The sequence below is a fragment of the Caretta caretta genome, chromosome 20 (assembly GCF_965140235.1).
Source record: "Caretta caretta isolate rCarCar2 chromosome 20, rCarCar1.hap1, whole genome shotgun sequence".
In the NCBI taxonomy this organism is placed as follows: Eukaryota; Metazoa; Chordata; order Testudines; family Cheloniidae; genus Caretta; species Caretta caretta.
The window spans coordinates 7,038,392-7,061,712 of NC_134225.1; the positions used below are offsets into that span (position 1 = coordinate 7,038,392).

Sequence of the window (23,321 nt, forward strand, 5' to 3'; positions counted from 1 at the left end):
CTGCTGGGTGCAGTCATCCCCGTTAACGAGCAGGGAGCCACAGGTGCAGAGGCCCTGCTCCAGGCTTAGTAAAATCCCTTGCTAGGTTCTGCGTGGTGTGTGGGCGGACCAATGATCATAACATGTGCTATGGGCCAGTTTTGATCCTAAGCTACACTCCATGCAGGCTAATGGCTCTGGGTTGTGGGGGAAGGCCGGGAAGAATAAGAACACAAGAACGGCCATACTGGGTCAGACCAAAGGTTGGCATTTTCCAAACCAAGAATTCCAATTTGGAATGACTTGTTGTTTCGCAGTGTAAGCTAACTCAAGTAAGTCTGCAAGCCAAAAACGTGGTCTGGATGAATGGAAAAGCTTTGAGAATTTGGAACAGGCTCAGTTGACCCAACTCAATGATTTTTTTCCAGATTTTTGGTTCATGAAAAATTCTCAGTATTTTGACTTTTTTTCTCCTGGATTTGCGACGAGAAATTTTAAAAAAAATCTCATAAATTCTGATGAAAACTTTCCCCCGACCAGCTCTCGTCCTGACCTGCAGCCCCCGTGTTAGTCCAGCCCAGAACCCTGCAAATCTGCCAGTAACCCCCAAGGCTGGCCTAAAGCACCTCTGCCAGGCCAGCCGTGCATACCAGCTTGCACAAGTCTGGAAGTGCACATCTATCCTGTGTTGTCTGCTATGCATGCTGTGTCCATGCGTGGATATTTTTGCCGCTTGTGACAGGTCACCACTGTTGCAACCACTGGGGGACATTTACCCCCTCAGAGCATGTCTGTGTGACCTGATGCTTCCAACAGCATCCGCACTACAGCGTATAGTCTACACTAGTGCTCCCGGTACTGCATTTGCTGGTGAAGTTATAGTGGTGAGGACAGCGTAGCATCAATTCCCTGTTGCACAGAAGCCCTGAACCTCATGTGAGAAAGGACCTAGGACCTCAGGTACCTGCCATTGCAAAACACCTTATTGTCTATCTCTCCTCGGCTTTTTTCTTTTCCTTTTATTTTCTGGGCACCCGCTGATAAAACAAGCCTCAACTCATGCATCTTTGGTGGCTTCCCTAATGATGCGCAAGGTTCTGGTGGTGCAAACCCGGAATGTCTCCAGCAAAGCCACACAGTGGTGGTGCTGGTCCATTGGAGGCCCTGAGAAATAATAGTTTTTTTTGCCCCCCCAACACATAATAAAAAGCCAATAGGGGGCCTCTTGGAGCTGCTAAGCGATTGCTTAATCTGCTTATGCCTAGTGCCAGCTCTGGGTTCACCCCAGTATAACTTAGACCAGAAGCTGGCCTGATAGTTGCATTTCTTGCTCTCTCTGGGTGGATCCTGGGTGAGTTCATGAGGCTGCCGCCCCCCTCTGGTATTTTTGCCAGGTGCTTCTCCAAATGGCCGGTCTCAATGCTTCTTGGAGCTGGGCCGGTGCATTTGATTGCCCCTCTCTGGCTTTGAAAGAGTTAACTAGGTGCGGCAGGGTGGAGGGAGCAGGTGTTGGCCTGGCTCTGTCGTAGCCCCACCCCTCCCGAGGCCTGTAGCCAGTCAGTGCTCCAGACATTGGTTCCCCGCCCCCTGATGGTGAGGTATATAAGTCTGCACACACCCCACTCAGCTCTCAGCCTCCAGAGCCTGTCCTTCAGCTGCTGAGCTTGCTCAACCAGTGTTTCCTGTCTTCCTCCACTAGCCTCTCCAAAATGTCTGTCAGAATAACCAAAAATACCTACAGGAGCACCACCTCTGTTCCCACTCGCTCCTTCAGCAGCCGTTCCTACACAGCTGGCCCCGTGGGCAACACCAGGATAAGCTCGACCTACTCCAGCTATGGTGGGAGCAGGTATGGAGGAGGCAGCATGCGGGGACCATCGGTGGGCTACGGACTCGGTGCCGGGGGTGGCCTCGCCGCCGTCAGCGTCAATCAGACCCTGTTGTCACCCCTCAACCTGGAGATCGACCCCACCCTCCAGCACGTGCGGAAGCAGGAGAAGGAGCAGATCAAGACCCTCAACGACAAATTCGCCTCCTTCATTGACAAGGTGAGTCCTGGCACCGTCCGGGTGCAGCTGGCATCCGCAGAGCCGGGTTGGCAGGGAGAGAAGTGGGTGTGTTCCTTGGGGATGGGCAGAAGTCAACCAGACTTGTCCTGTTGCTGTAACACCTGTAGGCTGGAAGGAGAGAGCAGATTCCAGACTCAGTTACGCCCCATGCCACCCACAGTGACTTGAGTAGGGTACAGGGGTGTGTGTAGTAAACATCTCGGGGTAACGTCTCTCCGCCACATAGCATATAAGGGGAGCAGTGATCTGCCAGCCAATATCCCTGCAATCGGAGGGGAATCTGAACAGCTCTGTAGCCAGATCAGATCCCTCTGAGCCACTCCTGAGCCAAAGGCTCCTCCTACAGGTGCATGAGAACATGGAGAAAAATTTCCTCTGCTTGTCTTAGTTACAAAGATTTCCGGTCACTGCACTACCTGGTGGGTTGAAAAAGCCCCTCGCCCGGAGGTGGGGGAGCAGAATGGAGAGGAGGCCCAGAGGTTCCCCATTGGGACGCCTGCCAATACAGCCCCTGAGCGGCTGTCAAAAGCATAGGCACCGGAGAGCAGCTTTAGAGCTAATGGGGAAGTTGCCCGCACATGGCGGGGAGGAAAATGTGCCACCTTGCAAAGCACTCCTGCTACAGGGCGTGGCTGGGGGGTTCTCCATTGCTCTCAATGGGGGCTGCTGGGGGCTGAGGTCAAAATGGGGCTCCTGAGCTAAAAGTGGGGGCTGATTCCAGGTGCCCAACTTGGTGCCTGGTTTTCAGAGGGTGCCAGGCACGGGCAGCTCCCGCTGAAACCAGCGGGGGGTCAGCACCTCTGAAAATCAGGCCCCCAAAATGGAGCCACCCAAAATCTTGGGGCCGAACATACCTACAGCCGGGGAAACTCCAGAGCTAGTGGAGCTGGGATGAGCCAGAGGGAACGCGGTGGCTCTTTCCCATCCTCATGCGCCCGTGATACCAGCCTGGAAAAAGATGTAACCCCTGCATGCGGTAAGGCCGAGAGGGGCTGCATCAAGGCTTTTTCTCTCCTTCAGTATTTCCAAGGCCCTGCAGCACAGTGGTCCCCACTTGCAGGGGACAGGTGTTGACTTCCCTTCCCCCCTGCTTGCCCCACGGGCAGCCTGCATCTGTTCCTGTTCCACCCTCGCCTGGGCTTTTGCTTCAGAGGCTAGTGCCCTGGCAAAAGGGCAGCTGGATTCTTTCTGCCCTTTTCCAGCGTTGGGCTTAAAAAGCTGTGTTTTTTTTTTTTTTTTTTTTAAATATCGGAGGGGTAGCCGTGACAGTCTCTATCCACAAAAACAACGAGGAGTCCGGTGGCACTTTAAAGACTAACAGATTTATTTGGGCATAAGCTTTTGTAGGTAAAAAACCCAGATTTATTTGGGCATCTGGGTTTTTTTACCCACAAAAGCTTATGCCCAAATAAATCTGTCAGCCTTTAAGGTGCCACCGGAGTCCTTGTTTGCTTGTGGGTTTTTTTAAAACACACACTGGCTGCCAGCTGGAGGAAATGCTTAACTAAAGGCAATGTAACAATCTAACCTGAAAGCCTCTCCCACCACACCCATCTAGGGCAACTGTGTCGGGTTTGGATTGAAACAAACAGGTTTTATTGCCGGTTAGCAGAGGCCTGTGTTTACATCTCTTGTTATCTAAGGCTGGGCCATTGGTAGGAACAGCTGCCTCGCCCTGCCCCTGCCCTCCAGGAGTCCAAGGGTCCTGGCCCCTCCTTTGGCTCAAGGCCTGTTACAAATCCTCTTGTACCCCCTAGCCCAGATCATCCAGGCCAGGTGGCATCCCTTCCTCTGTACAGTGGACCACCTGGTCATCTGACGCTGGTGGCAATCCAGAGTAACTCCACTGCGCCCGATTCTTCTCCCTCTTACTAATTCGACACCATTGTTATGCCATCAGCTTCAGTGGCATTACTCCTGGTTTCCACCAGTGTGGCCAGAGGGCTGCATCATGCCCTTAGCCCAGCCACACGCTAAACTGGACAGCTTTTTGCACATGGTCCAGCAGCGTCCATGGTTCTTAGTGGGGGCCGAATGCTTTGGTAAGTCTAACCCCATGTGCTAAATCATGGGGAGCTTTGCCAGCGAGAGACCTTTACTTCAGCAGCTCTAAGTCTGCAAATAAATGCTAAAGGCATTTGTAGGCCTGTGGGCTAAATCCTGCAGTACCTGTGTAACCCACTGGGTGTGTGTGTGTGTGGGGGGGCATATGTTACAGGTCTCCCCCTGCCTGTGCCCTGAGGGTATGTGTTGTGGCAGCCCCATTTAAGCAGCTTTGACTATTTAGCTCAAGCCATGGCTGCTTGCCCTTTTAGCTCAGTTCAATCCCTCATGTGTCTGTTAAGATGGCAGCTGTCACACCCGCTCAAGCGAAACCCCCTTTGCGGTGAAGGGCAGTTACATCAGTGTCAATCCACTTACTCTGACTGGGCCTGTTTCTTGTCTACACTAAGGCTCCTTCACACCCCCAGCATAGGGATTGTGACTTCTCTGCTGTGGCGTATGGTAGGAGGAGTTGTGACCCTCGGGCCCTGTATAAAAGCAAGGTGGGGTGGGCTCCGGTAACTGACTAGATCAGGTGGCATTGGTGTAAACCCTATGATGTGTCTCCGTTAGGGGTTTGCACTGAGGGAACAGTCTTGATGCAGACAAGTCCCAGCCTTTTAGACTGGTTTACCTTCACTTTTCAAGAAAATTAATACCAAGGGCCAAATCCTTCCCCTCCGTTACATAAGTGTCAACGCACAATGACTCCACTTACTTCCTCTGGCTTGTTTCTCATTTACACTGAGGCTGCTTTACACCCCCAGAGTGGGGAAAATGGGCCTTAGTGTAAATAAATCAGATGCACTTTATTGCAGCCCAGATTCTGCTCTCTGTTATACTGGTGTAAATCCAGAGTCACTCCACTGAAACTAATGGAGTGACTCTGGATTTACTTTGAGAGCAGAGTTGGGCTCAACAGGAAAAACCACTCCTTCCGATACCTAGACTCATCTCTCATTGAATTAAACGGTGCACACGTCCAAAGGCAGAATAAGTCTCTATGGCACAGAGTCACTTACACAAGGGGAACTCTAATTGCTGTGAAGCTACTTTGGATTTATGAGTGGAGGTGGGAGCAGAATCCGGCTTGGTGAGTTCTGTAGGTCTGGTTGTCTTCTCACTTACACCTGATTCTACCGGGGAACTCCATGGGGAACTCCACTTACTTCCACGGAGATACTCCTGATTCACACGGGTGAGAGAACGATCAGGATCTAGTGGGAGGGATGGTAGGTGATTTCAGGAGCATGAGTGGGAAGAAGCTATCCATGCCCAACAGGTTGTAATTCTCCCAGCAGGAGATTCCTGCCTCCCATGGCCACTGAGCTCTGCAGGTGTAATCAGCAAGGCTCTGCTTCTCTGCCTCACCTCCCACTAGGTCCGCTTCCTGGAGCAGCAGAACAAGATGCTGGAGACCAAGTGGAACCTGCTGCAGGGCCAGAAGACCACCCGCAGCAACATGAACAGCATGTTCGAGGCCTACATCAACAACCTGCGCAGGCAGCTGGACGGCCTGGGCCAGGAGAAGCTCAAGCTGGAGGCTGAGCTGGGTAACATGCAGGGCCTGGTGGAGGACTTCAAGAATAAGTGAGTCCAACTGGGGCCAAAGCAGGGGTGGGAGGGGACACACACCTTCCCATTCCCTTCAAATGGAAGTAGAAATCCCAGGCACACCGAGGTCTTGGATTGTACCCCAATGTTCTAACACAAGGAGGCTCTCCAAGGCTACATTCATTATCAGCATGGTGCTTCCTTCAGGGCATTCACTGGATCTGGCCAGGTTATCAACACCTGCCCGGCTTGTGTGCTCCTTGCTTCTCTGCACAGAGAGCTTCTCCCGGGAGGGGATGGTTCTCAGCTGCTCTTGGTGGGGAGGGGGTGGGATGGGCATCATTAGGGGTTTTCATCCCTCACTTCACATATAAACCCCAATGCACAATCCTGTCCCACCCAACTGTTTCCCAAACCCATCCTGTTGTTTCGCCTTCCAGGTCTGGAAGGTCATTGGTGGGTGTCTGGCTAGGGGTCTCCCTGCCTCCTGGCATCCCCTAGATGAGTCTATCTGCCCCCACGATGGTAGCTACGCCTTCGTAGCATCCATCAGAGAATGACTTCCCAGCCCTGCTGCAGACCTGACAGTTTCCCCCTCCCTCAGGTACGAGGATGAAATCAACCACCGCACTGAGAAGGAGAATGAATTTGTCCTGCTGAAGAAGGTGAGTCCACAGTGCTCCTGGGCTCGGCTGTGCGTTGCAGGCAAAGAGGGCTGGGGGTCTCTCTAATGGGGTCTGTGCTCTGTTCCTGCAGGATGTGGACGAGGCCTACATGAATAAGGTGGAGCTGGAGTCCCGGCTGGAAAGCCTGACTGACGAGATCAACTTCCTGAGGCAGCTGTATGACGAGGTCTGTGATGTCTCCCTTTGGCTCAGTGCTGTAGCCCTGGCCTTATAAATTCCTTCCTGACCTGCAGGGGGAATCCCATTGAATAACACTGAGTTCCTGCAAAGACAAGTGTCTTCTTGCAGGAGACATGGGATTTTTAAAGGGCTGGGATTGCTTGCACATAGGGTGCATGGTGACACCCCTCTTCTCCCCTCCCCGGATAGCCAAGCCATCAAGGCATCTGCTGCTGCCCTCTGGCCCTTTGAGGTTGGTGAGTGGAAGGAGGGGGATCTCAGCCAGATGCTGGCAACATCAGCCCCAGTGGATTCAGTGGCTGGGTCAGTCTGGGCTAGGGTTACCATTGGTCCTCCAATCTCCATCCGGGCGGATTTTTGAAATCTGAACGAATGTCCGTGATTTGGTATGATCACCCTTAGTTCTGCGCTGTCTTCAGAGCTGGGCAGCCGGAGAGCAGCGGCGGCTGCTGTACCCCCTCTCCCATTCCTCCTCCAGTTTCCCCTCCCTTCAGCAATGTCTTCTATTTGGGAACTTGAAATATGGTAACCCTAGTCTGGGAAAGGAGCCAACTGCAAGGCATTGGGAATGCTGGCGAGTGCACCGAGTTCTCCATGCTGACAGATGATCCTTATGCTTACCCACACCCAGGAGCTGCGTGAGCTGCAGTCCCAGGTCTCTGACACCTCTGTGGTCCTGACCATCGACAACAACCGCAAGCTGGACCTGGACGGCATCATCGCGGAGGTTAGAGCACAGTACGAGGAGATGGCCAACAGGAGCCGGGCGGAGGCTGAGAACATGTATAAGATCAAGGTGAGTTGCCCATCTGTCCCACAGAGCTGCTGGGGATGCAGCCAGCCTGGTCTCTGAGCTGACGCGGGCAGGTTAGGGCGTGAGGCACTGCCCATGGGAACGTCTGCTAGGTGGCAGCTGTCCCATTCCTTCCCTCCAGCTGGTGAGCTGAGCACATGAAGTATCCCCTGCAGTACAGGCAGGAGAAGCCTTCCTTAGCAGGCATTGCAGATGCATGCGTAACTCTCCAATGCAGTGGGACTCATTGACCCCCTCTAGTGGCTGGAGTCACAGTTCAGGGCAACTGCACCTGTGTTCCCCTTCTGTGGTCCAGCAAGGACACCTGCTCTTAAACTCCCAGATCCTCAGCCGTCCCCTCTTTTGGGCGGAGAACCCCGTCTCTCTCCCTCCTAACTGGGGTTATCCAAGGCTGCCCAGGGCCCTGCCTACCCTCAGAACACTTTCCCATGTCTCCTCCCAGAAGAAGTTACAGCCAATCCCCCAATAATACATCAGCTTTGCACTTAATACAATGGACTCCAAAGAGACTTAAACTCAGCTGAATAAAGCTTTTCAAGGCTATTACGGGGATTACCGTATCTGCCACAGCTGGGTCACACGTTCTGAGAGTCTCAGGCCGCAAGGAACCACTGTCTGTCCTTCCTGCATACCCTAGGCCATAGCCCTTCCCCGCAGGAAGCCTGCTACAGCCTTGGCTTCATAGACCTACCTTCTCTAAAATGGGGCACAAACAACCTAACGCTGAAATCTGAGGCTGTAGAATCGTCTCCTGGGGGAAGCTCCATAACTTGGGAACATTTGAAACCAGACTGGATGATACAAGCCATATTCTAGCATAAGGAACAAACCTGTCCTGGCAAGAAGATGGGACTTACACAGACAGTTGCTAGAATGCAGTCCACATAGACATGAAAGCCCAGGCCTGAATTTCCTTGTCTATCTAAGATCCTCCAAAGTTTCAATACATTTATCCTCACCACATCTCTGGGAGGCAAGGCAGGGCTGTCATCCCTCTTTCATAGATGGGAAACTGAAGCACAGAGGGGCTGAATGGCAAGCCAGGAACTGGATCCAGGTCTCTCGTCAGTGCCCCACCCATTGGATCAGACTTCCCTTCCCTTTGATTGTCCCAGGTGGAAGCCTCACTTCCAAGGAATGGCAAGTGCTTCTGACGCGCCGTCGGTGCTTGCCACCTTCCCCTGGCAGTCCAGCCTTGGGCTCCCATGCAGCTCATGCATCATTCCAATCCAGACCAGAAGCACCCCATTGTTAGTTCTGTCCCGAGCAGCCTCTCGCACCTCCCAATCCGCCCTACCTGCAGGACCAGTGCTGTTCCACCCCGGAGCAGCTGTCTCTAATCCTGCGGTGGTTTTGCAATGTGCACTCTCTGAGTCTTTGCACAGAGAGATTCCACACTGGTTCCTCCGCCCCTGGAAGCTGGGATGACACCCTTAGCTGCAGAGCTGACTTCAATTTGCATAGCCATATACACAGGGCTTTCTAAGCAGCACTATTACGTGGTTTTCATTCTGATTTCCTTCTGGCTTCCCTTCCTGACCCATGGAATTTAATCCAGCCTTGCAAAATCCCATTTCCTCCTGGGAGGAGGATTTGACTGAAGGGGAAGTGAAATGCCACCAGTCTCTTCATTTGCAATCTCTGAACCAGGCCTGGTGAATTTTCCGGGCAAATTTGCAAGGCTGATTAAAGCTGTTAAAAATGGAGCCTTCCAGAGCTGGGACAATTGTGACAGGACCCCTGGTTTATACTGTTTCCCTGGTGGTGAAGAGCCAGGATTCAGCTGTAATGATAAGGGGATTCCTTTATTGAGACTGCTGGACACAGACTAACCCTGGGTGTCTCTCTAGCTCCCAGCCTGGGCTGCCATCTCTCCCCACACAGGATCTCCCTAAATCCTGGCCTGGATCCTGCACTCACGGAAGGGGGACAGCTGATGACACTGTGCGCTCTGTTTTGAATTCTTTGTCTCTCTCCTTCTCACACAGTACGAGGAGATCCAGGCGGTGGCGGGGAAGCACGGGGATGACCTCCGTACCACCAAGACCGAGATCAATGAGCTCAGCAGGATGATCCAACGGCTACAGTCGGAGATTGATTCTCTAAAAGGCCAGGTCAGAGAAACAACCGCTGACTTCTCCAGAATTGCACCAGACCCTTGGTTTCTCCTTTTGCAGTTATTTGGGGGCACGGGACCTGCCCCGGAGACCTGGGGAAAGGATTCCCTCTTACGATTCTTAGCTTGCCAGTCTACAGATCCCTTTCAATCCACCTCGTAGATCTTGGTTTACAACTGCAGCTATGGGGCAACACAGCCCCATTCTCTAGTGTAGGTGGGGAATTTCCCATGTGCCCCTCAACCTGTGGGCAGCACAACTGTGGTTTGAAGGCATAGTTAATATCTGTTTCTCTGGACCAGTTTTTCAGCTGGTGTAATCAATACAGCACCACAGAAGTCAAGCTCTGTCTTGACCAGACAGCAAATGTGAAAAATCGGAACAGGGGGTGGGGGGTCATAGGAGCCTATATTAGAAAGAGCCCAAAATCAGGACATCTGGTCACCCTATCTCTGCCTATTTACTTCAGCTGATGATCTGGCTTTTCTTTCTCTTTAATCTCACTGACTCTTGTCGCTGTAATCAATCAATCAATCTCTCTCTCTCTCTCTCTCTCTCTCCCCCTAGTTTCTTTTGCAGCTCTTGGGACTTTAGCAGCTGAGCACCTCACTAATCCCACAGGTCGCCCTGCACTGCAGAATGGGGCAGTGCTTAAAAACAGGATTAGGGGGCATGTGTTGAGACAGTGACATGCTTGCAGCCATGGTGTAGACAGGAGTCTGCTTCCCTTTCTTCCTGAGGGATTTTCACTTCCCTGCTCCCCAGTCTCCTTTGGAGAAGCCTGTATGATGGGAGAAAGCAAAATCTGAATAGGATGCAAGAGCTCAGGGCTGGTCTATATTTTCCATCCGGTGGTGCAGACTATCTGCCATGGGTGCAAAGCAGGGCATGGACCCACGTAGCTTACTCTGGTTTGAAATGGGGGTAAACTGCCCAGTTGCAAGCCCCTGCTTGGCCTGGGTGTAGTGCATCTACATTAGGAGTTTGCATTGGTGCAAAAATTTAGACCAGCCCTTAGTGTGTTGGATGTATAATGCCCCAGCAGATTTCTCCTGGGAGCTTCACCCTCCTCCTCTGATAAGGATACTGGGAGAGGCCCCTGTTCTGGGAGAAACCATCTAATGCTCCCCATCTTTCCTCCTCTTCTCCCCCCTACCCCCCCCAGCGTGCCAGCTTGGAAGCAGCCATTACTGAGGCCGAGGAGCGTGGCGAGATGGCCATCAAAGATGCCAACGCCAAGCTGGCTGAGCTGGAGGCTGCCCTGCAGAGAGCCAAGCAGGACATGGCCCACCAGCTGCGGGAGTACCAGGAGCTGATGAACGTCAAGCTGGCGCTGGATATCGAGATCGCCACCTACAGGAAGTTGCTGGAAGGAGAGGAGAGCAGGTGGGTGTGGGAGGCCGGCATCGTGTGTCATGATTGGACAGCTTCTCCCTCTCTCCGGAGGGAGGACCAGTGAGAGAACTGAGGACAATAGACCCTCCCCGGGGGCTGGAACTTGGCTCCAATGTGGTGCACGTCTGTCTCGGAGCAAGGTCTGTAGATGAACCCCTTGTGCGCTGAGCCTTGCTGACTTCTGAGTGCTTCAGGATTCGGGTGATGTCGTGATTTTTACAGGGACAGTCCTGATATTCGGGGCTTTGTCTTATATGGGCACCTATTACCCCCCTCCTGTCCCAATTTTTCACACTTGCTCTCTGGTCACCCTAATCAGGATGTCCTGTTAGTGCCCGCTTTCCAAAGAGCACCCTCAGTTGCTGGCCCTGTAAGGGGCTTACTTTGTACATCCACCATCACTACAGCCTCCCTTCAGACCTCAGTTTTTCAGGGTGACTCCTGCGAATAATCCAAGTAATTGAGTCACAGGCAGATGGAGCTTAGTTATGTGGGGGGCGGGCCCATTAAGTGGGCTACTGCAGTCCCATGTTCGTCTGTCTAGCGCATCCATTGGTGCCTCCTCGATGATGGTGTCCGCACACGGATGCGGAGTCAGCCCTGCTGCAGCGTGTCAGGCAAAGGCCCTGTCGGCAGCTGTGTGAGGACCGGGGGAGGGAGCTCGGGGCAGAGAGGCTGGGATGTAACTCTGCTCCCAGCAGCGAGTCGGCACAGTGCAGCCAGGGCCGTGAATTCTGAGATGCAGCGGGGGCAGTGTTGCCTAGTGATCAAACCCTTTCCACGCACTCACCCATTTTCCCATACCGGGATACCCCTCCCCCCATCGCATTTCGCAATACGGAAATAGCAGGCTGGTCACGACCCCCTGACATCTGTTTGCAGCGCAGCCCCCTGCTCGAGACCCCCTTGTCTAGATGGTCAGGAGCCAGGAACGCCTGGGTTTTAGTCCTGCCTGTGCTGACTCACTGGGTGGCCTTAGCTGGGTCAGTGGATAATCTGCAAAGCAAGGGTAATGATATTAGTAACAAACCCTCTGCTTAGGGCTTCGCTCTTGTAAACTTCTGGCAGGCTGCAGATGCTCAAACGTTCCCAGGGGCAGCCAGGATAGAACCTGGATCCTTCTGCTTCAAAAGTAACAGGGCCTTATCAATAGAGCTAAAGGAGAATCTCTGCTGTTTAGCTGTATTGGGTCTATGACGCACAGATGAGCTGTTCTGATGCCACATTGGCAGCGGCTTACCCATTCCACGCCGTCCTACATTTGTCCTTCTCTGTGCCCCATCCCCATTCGACACCGTCCGGGCACTGATAAGTCGTGTCCCTCTCTTCTGCTTGGCAGGCTGGAGTCCGGGATGCAAAACATGAGCATTCAGACCAAGATGACTGGCTATTCAGGTAAATGCATTTCATTTTGGGGGTGGGGGTTGGTAATGTGGGGCAGCAGGGCAGCACTCTGAGCTGGGGCAGAATCCGCCCCCCCCCCCCCCCCCACCCATGGTGAGGGTGGACTCTGCTACTCGGCAGGAGTTTGACACATGTTGGGAGAGCAGAACCACAGAGCCAGGGTCGGGGCTTGGGGAGGAGAAACTGGCCCCTTGCAACTCACTGAGGGTCCTAATTTTCACTGACTTCAGCGGGAGCTGAGGGTACTCTGCACCTAGCAGAGCTGGGCCTGGTCCACCTTCCCCATGGTCGCTCAGTCTTACCGGCACCGAACCAGATGCGTTGGGGGGGTGATTCTTGCTCTGCAGCAGTGGGGATATGTGGGGGCGGGGGAAGGGAAGAGGCAGACAGAACATGCCTAAGCCCTAGCAGTGGGATGGTTTCTAGTGCCAGGGGCTTCTTTTTCGAAGGCTGAGCTCCTGATCTAAAGATGAGGGAAGGAATCATTGCAGGGTTAGATGCGCTGTAATGACATCCCTTTCTGCTTTTATAACGGGGTGTTTGCGAGAGGCTGACTCATCTTGCCCATGCTTTCTCTGCCCTGGGGGAATCCAGTTAACGATTCAGGACCATAGGTTGCCTTCACTCCATCCTGGCAGCACCTAGCCTAGGATCTAGCGTTTCGCCTCCCCGGCTTGGTTCTGAAGTACAGAGCTGCACAGCTGACTCAACTGTAGGAGAGATCTGGGCCAGGTTTTGTAGCAGAGATCAAGCATTGTAGCCTTCCAGGGTCCGTAGTGCTCGGGCCCACAGGATGTGGGTTGAGCCATCCATGCGGTCAGCATTGCCGTTGGCTGGGGAGTCACCAGCACATCCTGTGTGGTCTTACTGGTCCTCTGTCTCTCTCCTCCCGTCCAGGTGGGCTTGGCAGCGCATACGGTGGTTACGGGGGAGGATACAGCAGCTCATACTCGAGCGGCGGCTACTCCCTGAATTCACCCACACTGGAGAGCTCGGCTCTTGCCAGGTCAAAGGCCATCGTGATCAAGAAAATTGAGACCAAGGACGGGAGACTGGTGTCCGAGACCTCCAACGTCCTGTCCAACTGAGCAGCCACCAGATGAGCCTCCACAGCTTAAAAGTACCTTAAGAGATGAGCCTTTCCTGATCAGCTGGGCCACTCGGACTCTGGGGGAGACTGGGACAAGGGCTGGAGCCCAGGATCTCCCCCCCCCCCCCCCCAAACCCAGCAGCGTTTGCAAATTCTCTTGTGGTAATCGATGAGTCGTCTGATGCCCCAGATGCTCCCCCTGCCTGTCCCTCTCCTTCACGCATGAGGAGGAGGAGCTGAGAACCCACCCATTAGAGTCCAGATGGCCAGGTTTCCATCCCTTGCTCCTTTCTCTTTCCCTTGCTGCTCCATCCAGCACAGTCTCCACTTGGAAGACTGGCTCAGGCCTGGACCAAGCATTTTAATCGGTGTCTCCCAGAGCTGTTAGATGCAGAGAGTCACAAATGCGCCCCGTGGTGCGAGCCCTGTGTGGGCACAGACTTCCTCTCTTTTCCGGGGGTATGCGACCCCCCCCCCCTTCCCCCACTCCACCCCTTCCATGAGGCTCCGTCCCCACCGTGCCAATATTCCAACTCCTTTCCCAAATCCCCGCCTCCTCCCCTGAGTACGTCATGTTCCTGCTCCTCCCCACCCCTCCTGGAGCGTGCTAATGCTGCCAAACAGTTGTTTGGCGGCGGCCGGGCAGGAAACGCTGAGAGGTAGGCAGAGGAGTGGGGACGTGGCGCACTCGGGGGAGGAGGAGGTGGGGCGGGGGGTTGAGGGGAGCTTGGCTGCCAGTGGGTGCACAGCACCCACTAATTTTTCCCCTTGGGTGCTCCAGCCCTGGAGCACCCACAGAGTCGGCGGTTATGGCCAGAATGCCAACAATGTGGCATCATAACGTCCCTGCGGCATGATACCAGCCTTACTCATTGGTCTGGGCCCCAGCATCCCCAGGCTCTGAGGTTGTTGGAAAATGGGTTCTTGATTATTACAAAAGGCCTCAATCTCATGGCAGTGGTCCCCAAACTGTGAGGTGTACCCCCCCCCAGAAGGGGTGGGGAGGGAGTGCTCCCCAGCCCCGTTTTGCCCCCAGCTCCATTCCAGCCCTGCCCCCAGCTGCAGTTCTGGCCTCGGCCCCCAACTGTTGCCCCACTCCTGGCCACAGCCCCTGACCGCAGGCTCACTTCTGGATGCAGCTCCTGGGGGGCTGCGAACCAAGTAAGGAGGTGGGGTCCGAGTTTGGGGACCATCGTCTCACGGCCACATGATGCCAGGACCTTAACAGTCAGTCCACTGCTTTGTGGCTCTCTTCATTGCCATAACATGAGATCTCCTTCTCTCTGGGTGGCTGGGAGGGAGGAAAAGGGTGGTTCCCCCCTCCCTCCCCCCCAGCTATCTGGGGGAGGCAATGGTTGGGGGAAGTTGCCAGTTCTGTTCCCAGTGGGTCAGCAATCAAGGCTCCTCTCCAGCTTGGGCATCCCCGGTTCAATGCTTGCTCAGCACAACTGATGATGGAACTAAAGCACTGAGGCCAACTCTGTGAAATGTGTGATTCTTCCTTTCTCTTCCACCCCCTCAACTGCCTTGTGTGCGGGGGGGAGGGGGTGTTGACATTAAGCAACATTATCTCTCTTTCCTCCTTCTGCAGTACAATGTTCAGATGCTAGAGACTGAAGCTGTGTGTTGTGTCCTTTCTCATGGAGGGCCGTACCATCTCCATTTTCTCAATAAAGCTGTTATTGATAATGGCGGTGTCTGTCTTGTGTCCCGTGCTAACTTTTGCTGAGAGATGTCTGCGTTCTGTTCTCCTGGTGATATGGAATCAGCCCTTGTCTTCCTCTTGCCTGACTGCGGGAAGACCAAAGGAGGCACAGAACTGAAGCTTGCCAGGCGAATGCATCAATATGGCCCTTTTTTCTTTTTTTTTAGAAACAAATGGGAAAAAGTTTTGAAAAATGTTTAAGAATGTCAAAACCTTTCGATTGCGGGGTTTGAAATGGTTTTCCCATTTGAAATTTTAGTCGTTTAGTTTAGTTTTAGTTTTTTTAAGGTCACAATCAAAACATTTGGAAAGTATCAAAGCAAAATGTTTCAGCTGACCTGAACTAAACATTATTCATGATCCAGTCATCTGAAATTTTCAAGGGTTTTGACTTTTTGTCCCAATTCAGGATGGGGGAAATTTTTTTTGAACTCTTGAAAATCTCATGAAAGGGGAAACCTGTTTCCAGCTCTCCCCATTGTGCTAGGCCCTGTACAAACCCAAAATAAAGAGATGTCCCTTGAGCCAAAAAGCTGACAGTCTAAAGGTATATCTAGACTACAAAATTAGGTTGAATTTATTTAAGTTGACACTTAACCTCCCATTTCACAAAGTTGATGCTGCGTGTCCCCACTATAGAATCATAGAATATCAGGGTTGGAAGGGACCTCAGGAGGTCATCTAGTCCAACCCCCTGATCAAAGCAGGACCAACCCCAACTAAATCATCCCAGCCAGGGCTTTGTCAAGCCTGACCTTAAAAACTTCTAAGGAAGGGGATTCCACCACCTCCCTAGGTAACGCATTCAAGTGTTTCACCACCCTCGCAGTGAAAAAGCTTTTCCTAATATCCAACCTAAACCTCCCCCACTGCAACTTGAGACCATTACTCCTTGTCCTGTCATCTGCTATCACTGAGAATCGTCTAGATCCATCCTCTTTGGATCCACCTTTCAGGTAGTCAAAAGCAGCTATCCAATCCTCCCTCATTCTTCTAGAATCATAGAATATCAGGGTTGGAAGGGACCCCAGAAGGTCATCTAGTCCAACCCCCTGCTCAAAGCAGGACCAATTCCCAGTTAAATCATCCCAGCCAGGGCTTTGTCAAGCCTGACCTTAAAAACCTCTAAGGAAGGAGATTCTACCACCTCCCTAGGTAACGCATTCCAGTGTTTCACCACCCTCTTAGTGAAAAAGTTTTTCCTAATATCCAATCTAAACCTCCCCCACTGCAACTTGAGACCATTACTCCTCGTTCTGTCATCTGCTACCACTGAGAACAGTCTAGAGCCATCCTCTTTGGAACCCCCTTTCAGGTAGTTGAAAGCAGCTATCAAATCCCCCCTCATTCTTCTCTTCTGCAGGCTAAACAATCCCAGCTCCCTCAGCCTCTCCTCATAACTCATGTGTTCCAGTCCCCTAATCATTTTTGTTGCCCTTCGCTGGACTCTCTCCAATTTATCCACATCCTTCTTGAAGTGTGGGGCCCAAAACTGGACACAGTACTCCAGATGAGGCCTCACCAATGTCGAATAGAGGGGAACGATCACGTCCCTCGATCTGCTCGCTATGCCCCTACTTATACATCCCAAAATGCCATTGGCCTTCTTGGCAACAAGGGCACACTGCTGACTCATATCCAGCTTCTCGTCCACTGTCACCCCTAGGTCCTTTTCCGCAGAACTGCTGCCTAGTCATTCGGTCCCTAGTCTGTAGCTGTGCATTGGGTTCTTCCGTCCTAAGTGCAGGACCCTGCACTTATCCTTATTGAACCTCATCAGATTTCTTTTGGCCCAATCCTCCAATTTGTCCAGGTCTTTCTGTATCCTATCCCTCCCCTCCAGCGTATCTACCACTCCTCCCAGTTTAGTATCATCCGCAAATTTGCTGAGAGTGCAATCCACACCATCGTCCAGATCATTTATGAAGATATTGAACAAAACCGGCCCCAGGACCGACCCTTGGGGTACTCCACTTGATACCGGCTGCCAACTAGATATGGAGCCATTGATCACTACCCGTTGAGCCCGACAATCTAGCCAGCTTTCTACCCACCTTGTAGTGCATTCATCCAGCCCATACTTCCTTAACTTGCTGACAAGAATACTGTGGGAGACCGTGTCAAAAGCTTTGCTAAAGTCAAGAAACAATACATCCACTGCTTTCCCTTCATCCACAGAACCAGTAATCTCATCATAAAAGGCGATTAGATTAGTCAGGCATGACCTTCCCTTGGTGAATCCATGCTGGCTGTTCCTGATCACTTTCCTCTCATGCAAGTGCTTCAGGATTGATTCTTTGAGGACCTGCTCCATGATTTTTCCAGGGACTGAAGTGAGGCTGACTGGCCTGTAGTTCCCAGGATCCTCCTTCTTCCCTTTTTTAAAGATTGGCACTACATTAGCCTTTTTCCAGTCATCCGGGAGTTCCCCGGTTTGCCACGAGTTTTCAAAGATAATGGCCAATGGCTCTGCAATCACAGCCGCCAATTCCTTCAGCACTCTCGGATGCAACTTGTCCGGCCCCATGGACTTGTGCACGTCCAGCTTTTCTAAATAGTCCCTAACCACCTCTATCTCCACAGAGGGCTGGCCATCTCTTCCCCATTTTGTGATGCCCAGCGTAGCAGTCTGGGAGCTGACCTTGTTAGTGAAAACAGAGGCAAAAAAAGCATTGAGTATATTAGCTTTTTCCACATCCTCTGTCACTAGTTTGCCTCCCTCATTCAGTAAGGGGCCCACACATTCCTTGGCTTTCTTCTTGGCTTTCTCTTCCGTAGACTAAACAATCCCAGTTCCCTCAACCTCTCCTCATAACTCGTGTTCCAGTCCCCTAATCATTTTTGTTGCCCTGCGCTGGACTCTCTCCAATTTCTCCACATCCTTCTTGTAGTGTGGGGCCCAAAACTGGACATAGTACTCCAGATGAGGCCTCACCAATATCAAATAGAGGGGAACGATCATGTCCCTCGATCTGCTGGCAATGCCCCTACTTATACACCCCAAAATGCCATTGGCCTTCTTGGCAACAAGGGTACACTGTTGACTCATATCCAGCTTCTCGTCCACTGTCACCCCTAGGTCCTTCTCTGCAGAACTGCTGCCTAGCCATTCGGTCCCTCTAAGGATGGAGATTCCACCACTTCCCTAGAGAACCCATTCCAGTGCTTCACCACCCTCCTAAGGAAATAGTGTTTCCTAATATCCAACCTAGACCTCCCCCACTGCAAGTTGAGACCATTGCTCCTTGTTCTGTCATCTGCTACCACTGACAACAGCCGAGCTCCGTCCTCTTTGAAACCCCCTTTCAGGTAGTTGAAGGCTGCTATCAAATCCCCCCTCCCTCTTCTCTTCTGCACATTCCGCCGGCGGAGTGTATCCTCAGGACTATGGCTAGCATGGCCTCACGGAGCGATTCACTGTGGGCAGCTATCCCACAGTTCCTGCTGCCGACTTGAATTCTGGGTTAGGCCCCCAATGCCTGATGGGACAAAAACATTTCCGTGAGTGGTTTTGGGTCCATGTCACCCTCCCATGATGCACTTGCCTCTTTCCTCCATCTCCAAAAGCAACAGCAAACAATCATTTTCATGCCTAAGCCTGGGTTACCTGTGCAGATGCCATACCACTACAAGCATGGACCCCGCTCAGCTGTACACTGTTGTGAGCATCGCAAGCACTTCCCGCATCAGCCTGTGGTATTTGCAGAGCCTAGCCAGGAGCCGCCACGTGGAACAATGTGATGCCATGCAAATAGCCATGCAGGAAGCCATGGAATGGAGCAATTTGCACACGCAGGCGGTGGCAGGTGGGCTTGTTGACGTGGTGGAATGCCGCTTCTGGGCCCGGGAAACAAGCACAGACAGGTGGGACCGCATCGTGATGTAGGTATGGGATGAGGAGCAGGGGCTGCATAACTTTCAAATGCGTAAGACCACTTTCATAGAACTTTGCAAATTGCTTTCCCCAGTCCTGAAGTGACGAAATACCAAAATGGGACCTGTTCTGACAGTTGAGAAGTGTAAGCCTCCATGCATTCAGCTGGGCCCTGTCAGTCTTGGAGGAACGCATCAAATTGCAGAACATGTCTTCCCTTGTCCCCTTTTTTCACCTTCTAATCTGGGACAGCCTTTGTGCTGGTGTGGAGGGAGCACCCGCGGACAAGGTTGCAGCTGCAAGGAAAAAAACCCCACCAGGGTAGCCTTACAGAACATACATGGTTGAAAACAGGTTAATTCTTGCAATGAACGAAACACTTTACAACAGTAAATACATTCCCCGAGGTACATGACCACATTTTGTCTTTTAAAAGGAGGGCCTATCAGTAAGGTACAACGCACGGCAGAGCACTGGGCAGCAGATTTCGGTTTGCAGGCAGGCATGGTAAGCACTCAAGAAAGGATAGGTAGTGTCAGGCCACACCCAGGGAGAGATTTTGGTGAGGAAACTCTTGGCACATAAACAGGCTTTTCTGTGGGGCACCCTTTGCGTAGCTGGACTGGTAGCCACCGTATCCCAATTGTTTTCCTCAGATTAAGCATTAAACACAATTGCATTTAACCCCTGTAGTGTGATTATAAGGGTGCACTCACCAGAGGTGCCTTCCCCGCCGTCATGGTCCCACAGCGATAGACCCTGAGCGGGGATTGGCTCCAGAGTTAGGAAAAGGTCCTGGCTGGGGGGGAGAATGGATCCTTCCCTTGCCTGCTGTGCATTCTCCTCCTCCTCAACAATGTCCTCCTCATTGTTGCCCATGGCTGCCTGGGGCCCCTGGGAGGTATCCACAAAGAGTGTTGGGGTTCTGGTGGGGTCCCCACCTAGAATTGCATGCAGCCGTTCATAGAAGCAGCATGTCTGTGGCTCAGAACCAGAGTGACTGTTCACCTCCCTTGTCTTCTGGTACACTTGCCTGAGCCCCTTTATTTTCATGCGGCACTGCTGTGTTTCCCTGGTATAGCCTTTGTCCCCCATGCCCTCTGCGATTTTGGCATCGATGTCAGCGTTTCTTCTGCTGGTTCGGAGCTCTGCCTGTATAGACTCTTCTCCCCACCCAGCAATCAGATCCAGTGTCTTCTGGAGCGCGTTTGCAGCCCCGGGCAGGCATGGTTAGCTGTGCTGGTGAGCTTTGCATGCTGCTCAAACAGGAAATGAAATCCAAAAGTTCCCGGAGCTTTTCCTGTGCACCTGGCTGAAGTGCAGTGGAGTTGAAAGTGCTGTCCAGAGCGGTCACATTGGAGCACTGTGGGACACCTCCTGGAGGCCAATCCTGTCAAAGTACACAGCGTTGTGTCTACATTACCCCTAATTCGACCCGGGAAGGCCGACTTTAGCACTACACCTCTCACCGAGGTGGAGTACAGGCATTGATTTTAGATGCCCTTTAGGTCAGTGGAAAGGCCTTGGTAGTGTAGACTCGCACATTATAAATTTGACCTAACGCGGCATATGTCGATCTAACGCCGTAGTGTAGACCAGGCCTAAGTAACAAACTGAGACTGTAGCAGGTTGGAAAAGATTTTTCTTCCTGTTAAAACTTGATGAAAATGAGACTTTTCACTGCAACGTTTCTTGGGCTTTGTTGAAAAACTGAAAACCTAGAAGCCAAATGTTTTTTGGTAACCCCAAACCAAAAAAATCCTGGCCTAAAACAAAAAAAAAAATTTTTTTTTCAAGAAAATCCCCCAAATTTAATTGAAATAGGACATTACCTATGGAACTTTGTGTTTTGTTGAAAAAGCAGGTTTTAACAGAAAATATTCTGAACAAAAATTTTCAACCAACTTTAAGCAAGACCTTGGTTCTAACATACCTCTCATGGACAAAAGAGTATGGGAACTCCAGAGCTAAATCTAGTCCTGAGAATTATTTCAAGCAGAGAGAGCAAGAAACACAGGGGACAGAACAGGCATGAATATGTTATGGGGGATTTGCTGTGAATCAGGCTGAGTATGGGGAGGATTGGGCTCCGCTCTTTCAATTGGCAGAAAGGTGTATTGAAAACCAAAGGCTCTTTGTTGTGTCACAGTTCTTGCAGTAGCTGTTTAAGGCTCCACTGGATATCAGGTTCACTATTCAAATAGAAGCAGATAACTGAGCAATACACCCAGGTTATTAAGAATACAGGAAATGATAGTACACTGCATAGCTAACCTGGATCATTGCTCCTGATGTGGGGTGAAGTGCAGGAGCTGCTAGTGGGCAAGATGGAAAGAGAAACAGATCATGTGGGATCCAACACCCAATCAGCTGAGGCGAGGGGTATGCAATGTCCCATAAAGGTTTGTAGCAAAGTACTCTTCATTGGAGCAAGGTTATGACTCTGAAACACTCCTTCCACCACTGTAATAGTCATAAACTAGCCCTCAGTCAACATTATTCATTCATATCCTACTACATTCCTGGGAGATGAATTAATAAGAGATTAACCTCATTCTCAGGACAAAGATTAACCCAGAGTAAATAGGAACTAAATTACCTGCAGGATAAGGTAGCTGAATATCATCAACAGAATCATCGCATTGCAGCAAAATGGCCATGAAAATTCCCCAGCTTTGGCACAAAACTGATTTGCCCACCGTCTCCGTGATTATAACAATGAGAAAGCGAACTGTATATTACTGGTCTGCCATAAAAATAAAGCTTGTTCTAAGCAAGTGGGGAGGTAGAATCTTGCACAATGAAATTAAGTCTTTGGATTTCTAAAGGTCTTTTAGCTACAGTAAGATAAGTAGAGGGTCCTTTAATAAAGGTGAGATAAGGTGCTATAAGAAAGATAAGGTGCTACTACATGTATGATTATTATTTTTTTTTTTTTGCAGTTCTTTGTGGTCCAGTATCTAGATTCTACAAAGATTCTGCCAGAAGACTGATGATAAGAACTGCATTTAAACTAGTGCTGGTTGAACTTATTTTTGTTCACAATGTTTTTCAATGAAGAATGTTTTTTCCCCTCAAAATGGAATTGTCTGGTTTTGATTAAACCGCAGGAATGTCCATAAAAATGCTGGAAAATTTTGGCCATAAATGGCAACACTTTTTTTGACCATTCCCCCAATTTTTTGATGGAAATATATATTTTTTTCATTTTTGTTGAAATTTTTAAAGGGAACAAAACCCATTTCCTGATTAGCTGTTATTTAAGCACATTTGTGGGCTAATCAAAAGCCCTTGAAGTCAATGAAAGTTTTTCCACTGAGCACTGAATTAGTCCCTTAAAAGGTAAACAGATCTGAAGAACATGAACTCAGTGTTAGTTCAGAAGATTTCTTTTATATGTGACACAAATTACAAAGCCCAGCTGATCAAACATGATTGTAAGATACTGGTGAAAATTCTGACAATGCCTTTAGGATCTGATCCAAAGTTTATAGAAAACCATGGATTATTTCTGTTGAATTCATTGGGCTTTGGATCAGCCCCTAGAGAGTTGATTCATTCTGCTATTCTTCTCCATGCAGGTTCCTGTGCTGTGACAATCGCTGTGGTATCTTGGTTCATCCCAATCAGTTTTTTAAAATACAATTGCAGATGCCACAAAATGCTTTTAAAACAGTGTTAATAAAAGCAACTACATGGATGTATCTGTTGCAGCATTTCCTTAGTGGTATAAAAGGCATCTGACAGTGTGGAGTGGTACTAAAAACTGATTCTGAAACAGGGAACTTTGAAGCAGAGATTCACATTCTCTGGAAGGGACAGAAATTATTTTCACCATATATTCTGATTACTCTCCTTAACCTAACACAGATTGCTTTCTCCATCAGGTAAGTCTCTAAGGCACCATATAGGGAGAAAATTTCTGATAGCAGAGGGCTCTTTATTTTAGCAGACAAAAGCATAATAAGATCCAGCAACTGGAAACAAAGGGCAAAGATATAATAGGGAGGATAATTAGCCATTGGAACAAGAAACCTAGAAAGGTGATGGATTCTTCATCATTTGAAGTCTTTAAATCAAGCCTGGGTGTCTTTCTAAATGACATGTTTTGGGTCAATTACACTTTAAAGACTTGATTCAGGAATCACTTGGTGAAATTCTAAGGCCTGTGTAATGCAGGAGGTCAGACTAGATGATTTAATGGCCCCTTATGGCCTTCAAACCTATCAATCTAGCCAGCATCACCTCTGCTTTATCTTGGTGGAGCCTCAACCAGCTTGCCTTCATCCATGTCACAGTCTAAACCAGAATCCAGGAAAAACACCTGACTGAGTGATCTGGTTTGGAGAGCTATAAACTTATGACTGAGTTTTCTCAAGACTCTGCACCCCATGCTTCCTCCCTCTCCCTC

The 23,321-nt window shown here is 50.7% G+C and overlaps 1 protein-coding gene across 1 annotated transcript; it reads left to right on the top strand.

Annotated features, from left to right (window-relative positions):
- Positions 1 to 1,612: 1,612 nt before the first annotated feature.
- KRT8 (keratin 8) lies at positions 1,613 to 15,020 on the top strand. The gene is made up of 9 exons (XM_048834797.2): positions 1,613 to 2,027; positions 5,473 to 5,681; positions 6,250 to 6,310; positions 6,402 to 6,497; positions 7,143 to 7,307; positions 9,314 to 9,439; positions 10,608 to 10,828; positions 12,177 to 12,232; positions 13,139 to 15,020. Exons 1-9 carry the CDS (start codon positions 1,689 to 1,691, stop codon positions 13,327 to 13,329), a joined length of 1,464 nt encoding a protein of 487 aa, XP_048690754.1. The 5' UTR covers positions 1,613 to 1,688; the 3' UTR covers positions 13,330 to 15,020.
- Positions 15,021 to 23,321: the final 8,301 nt, after the last annotated feature.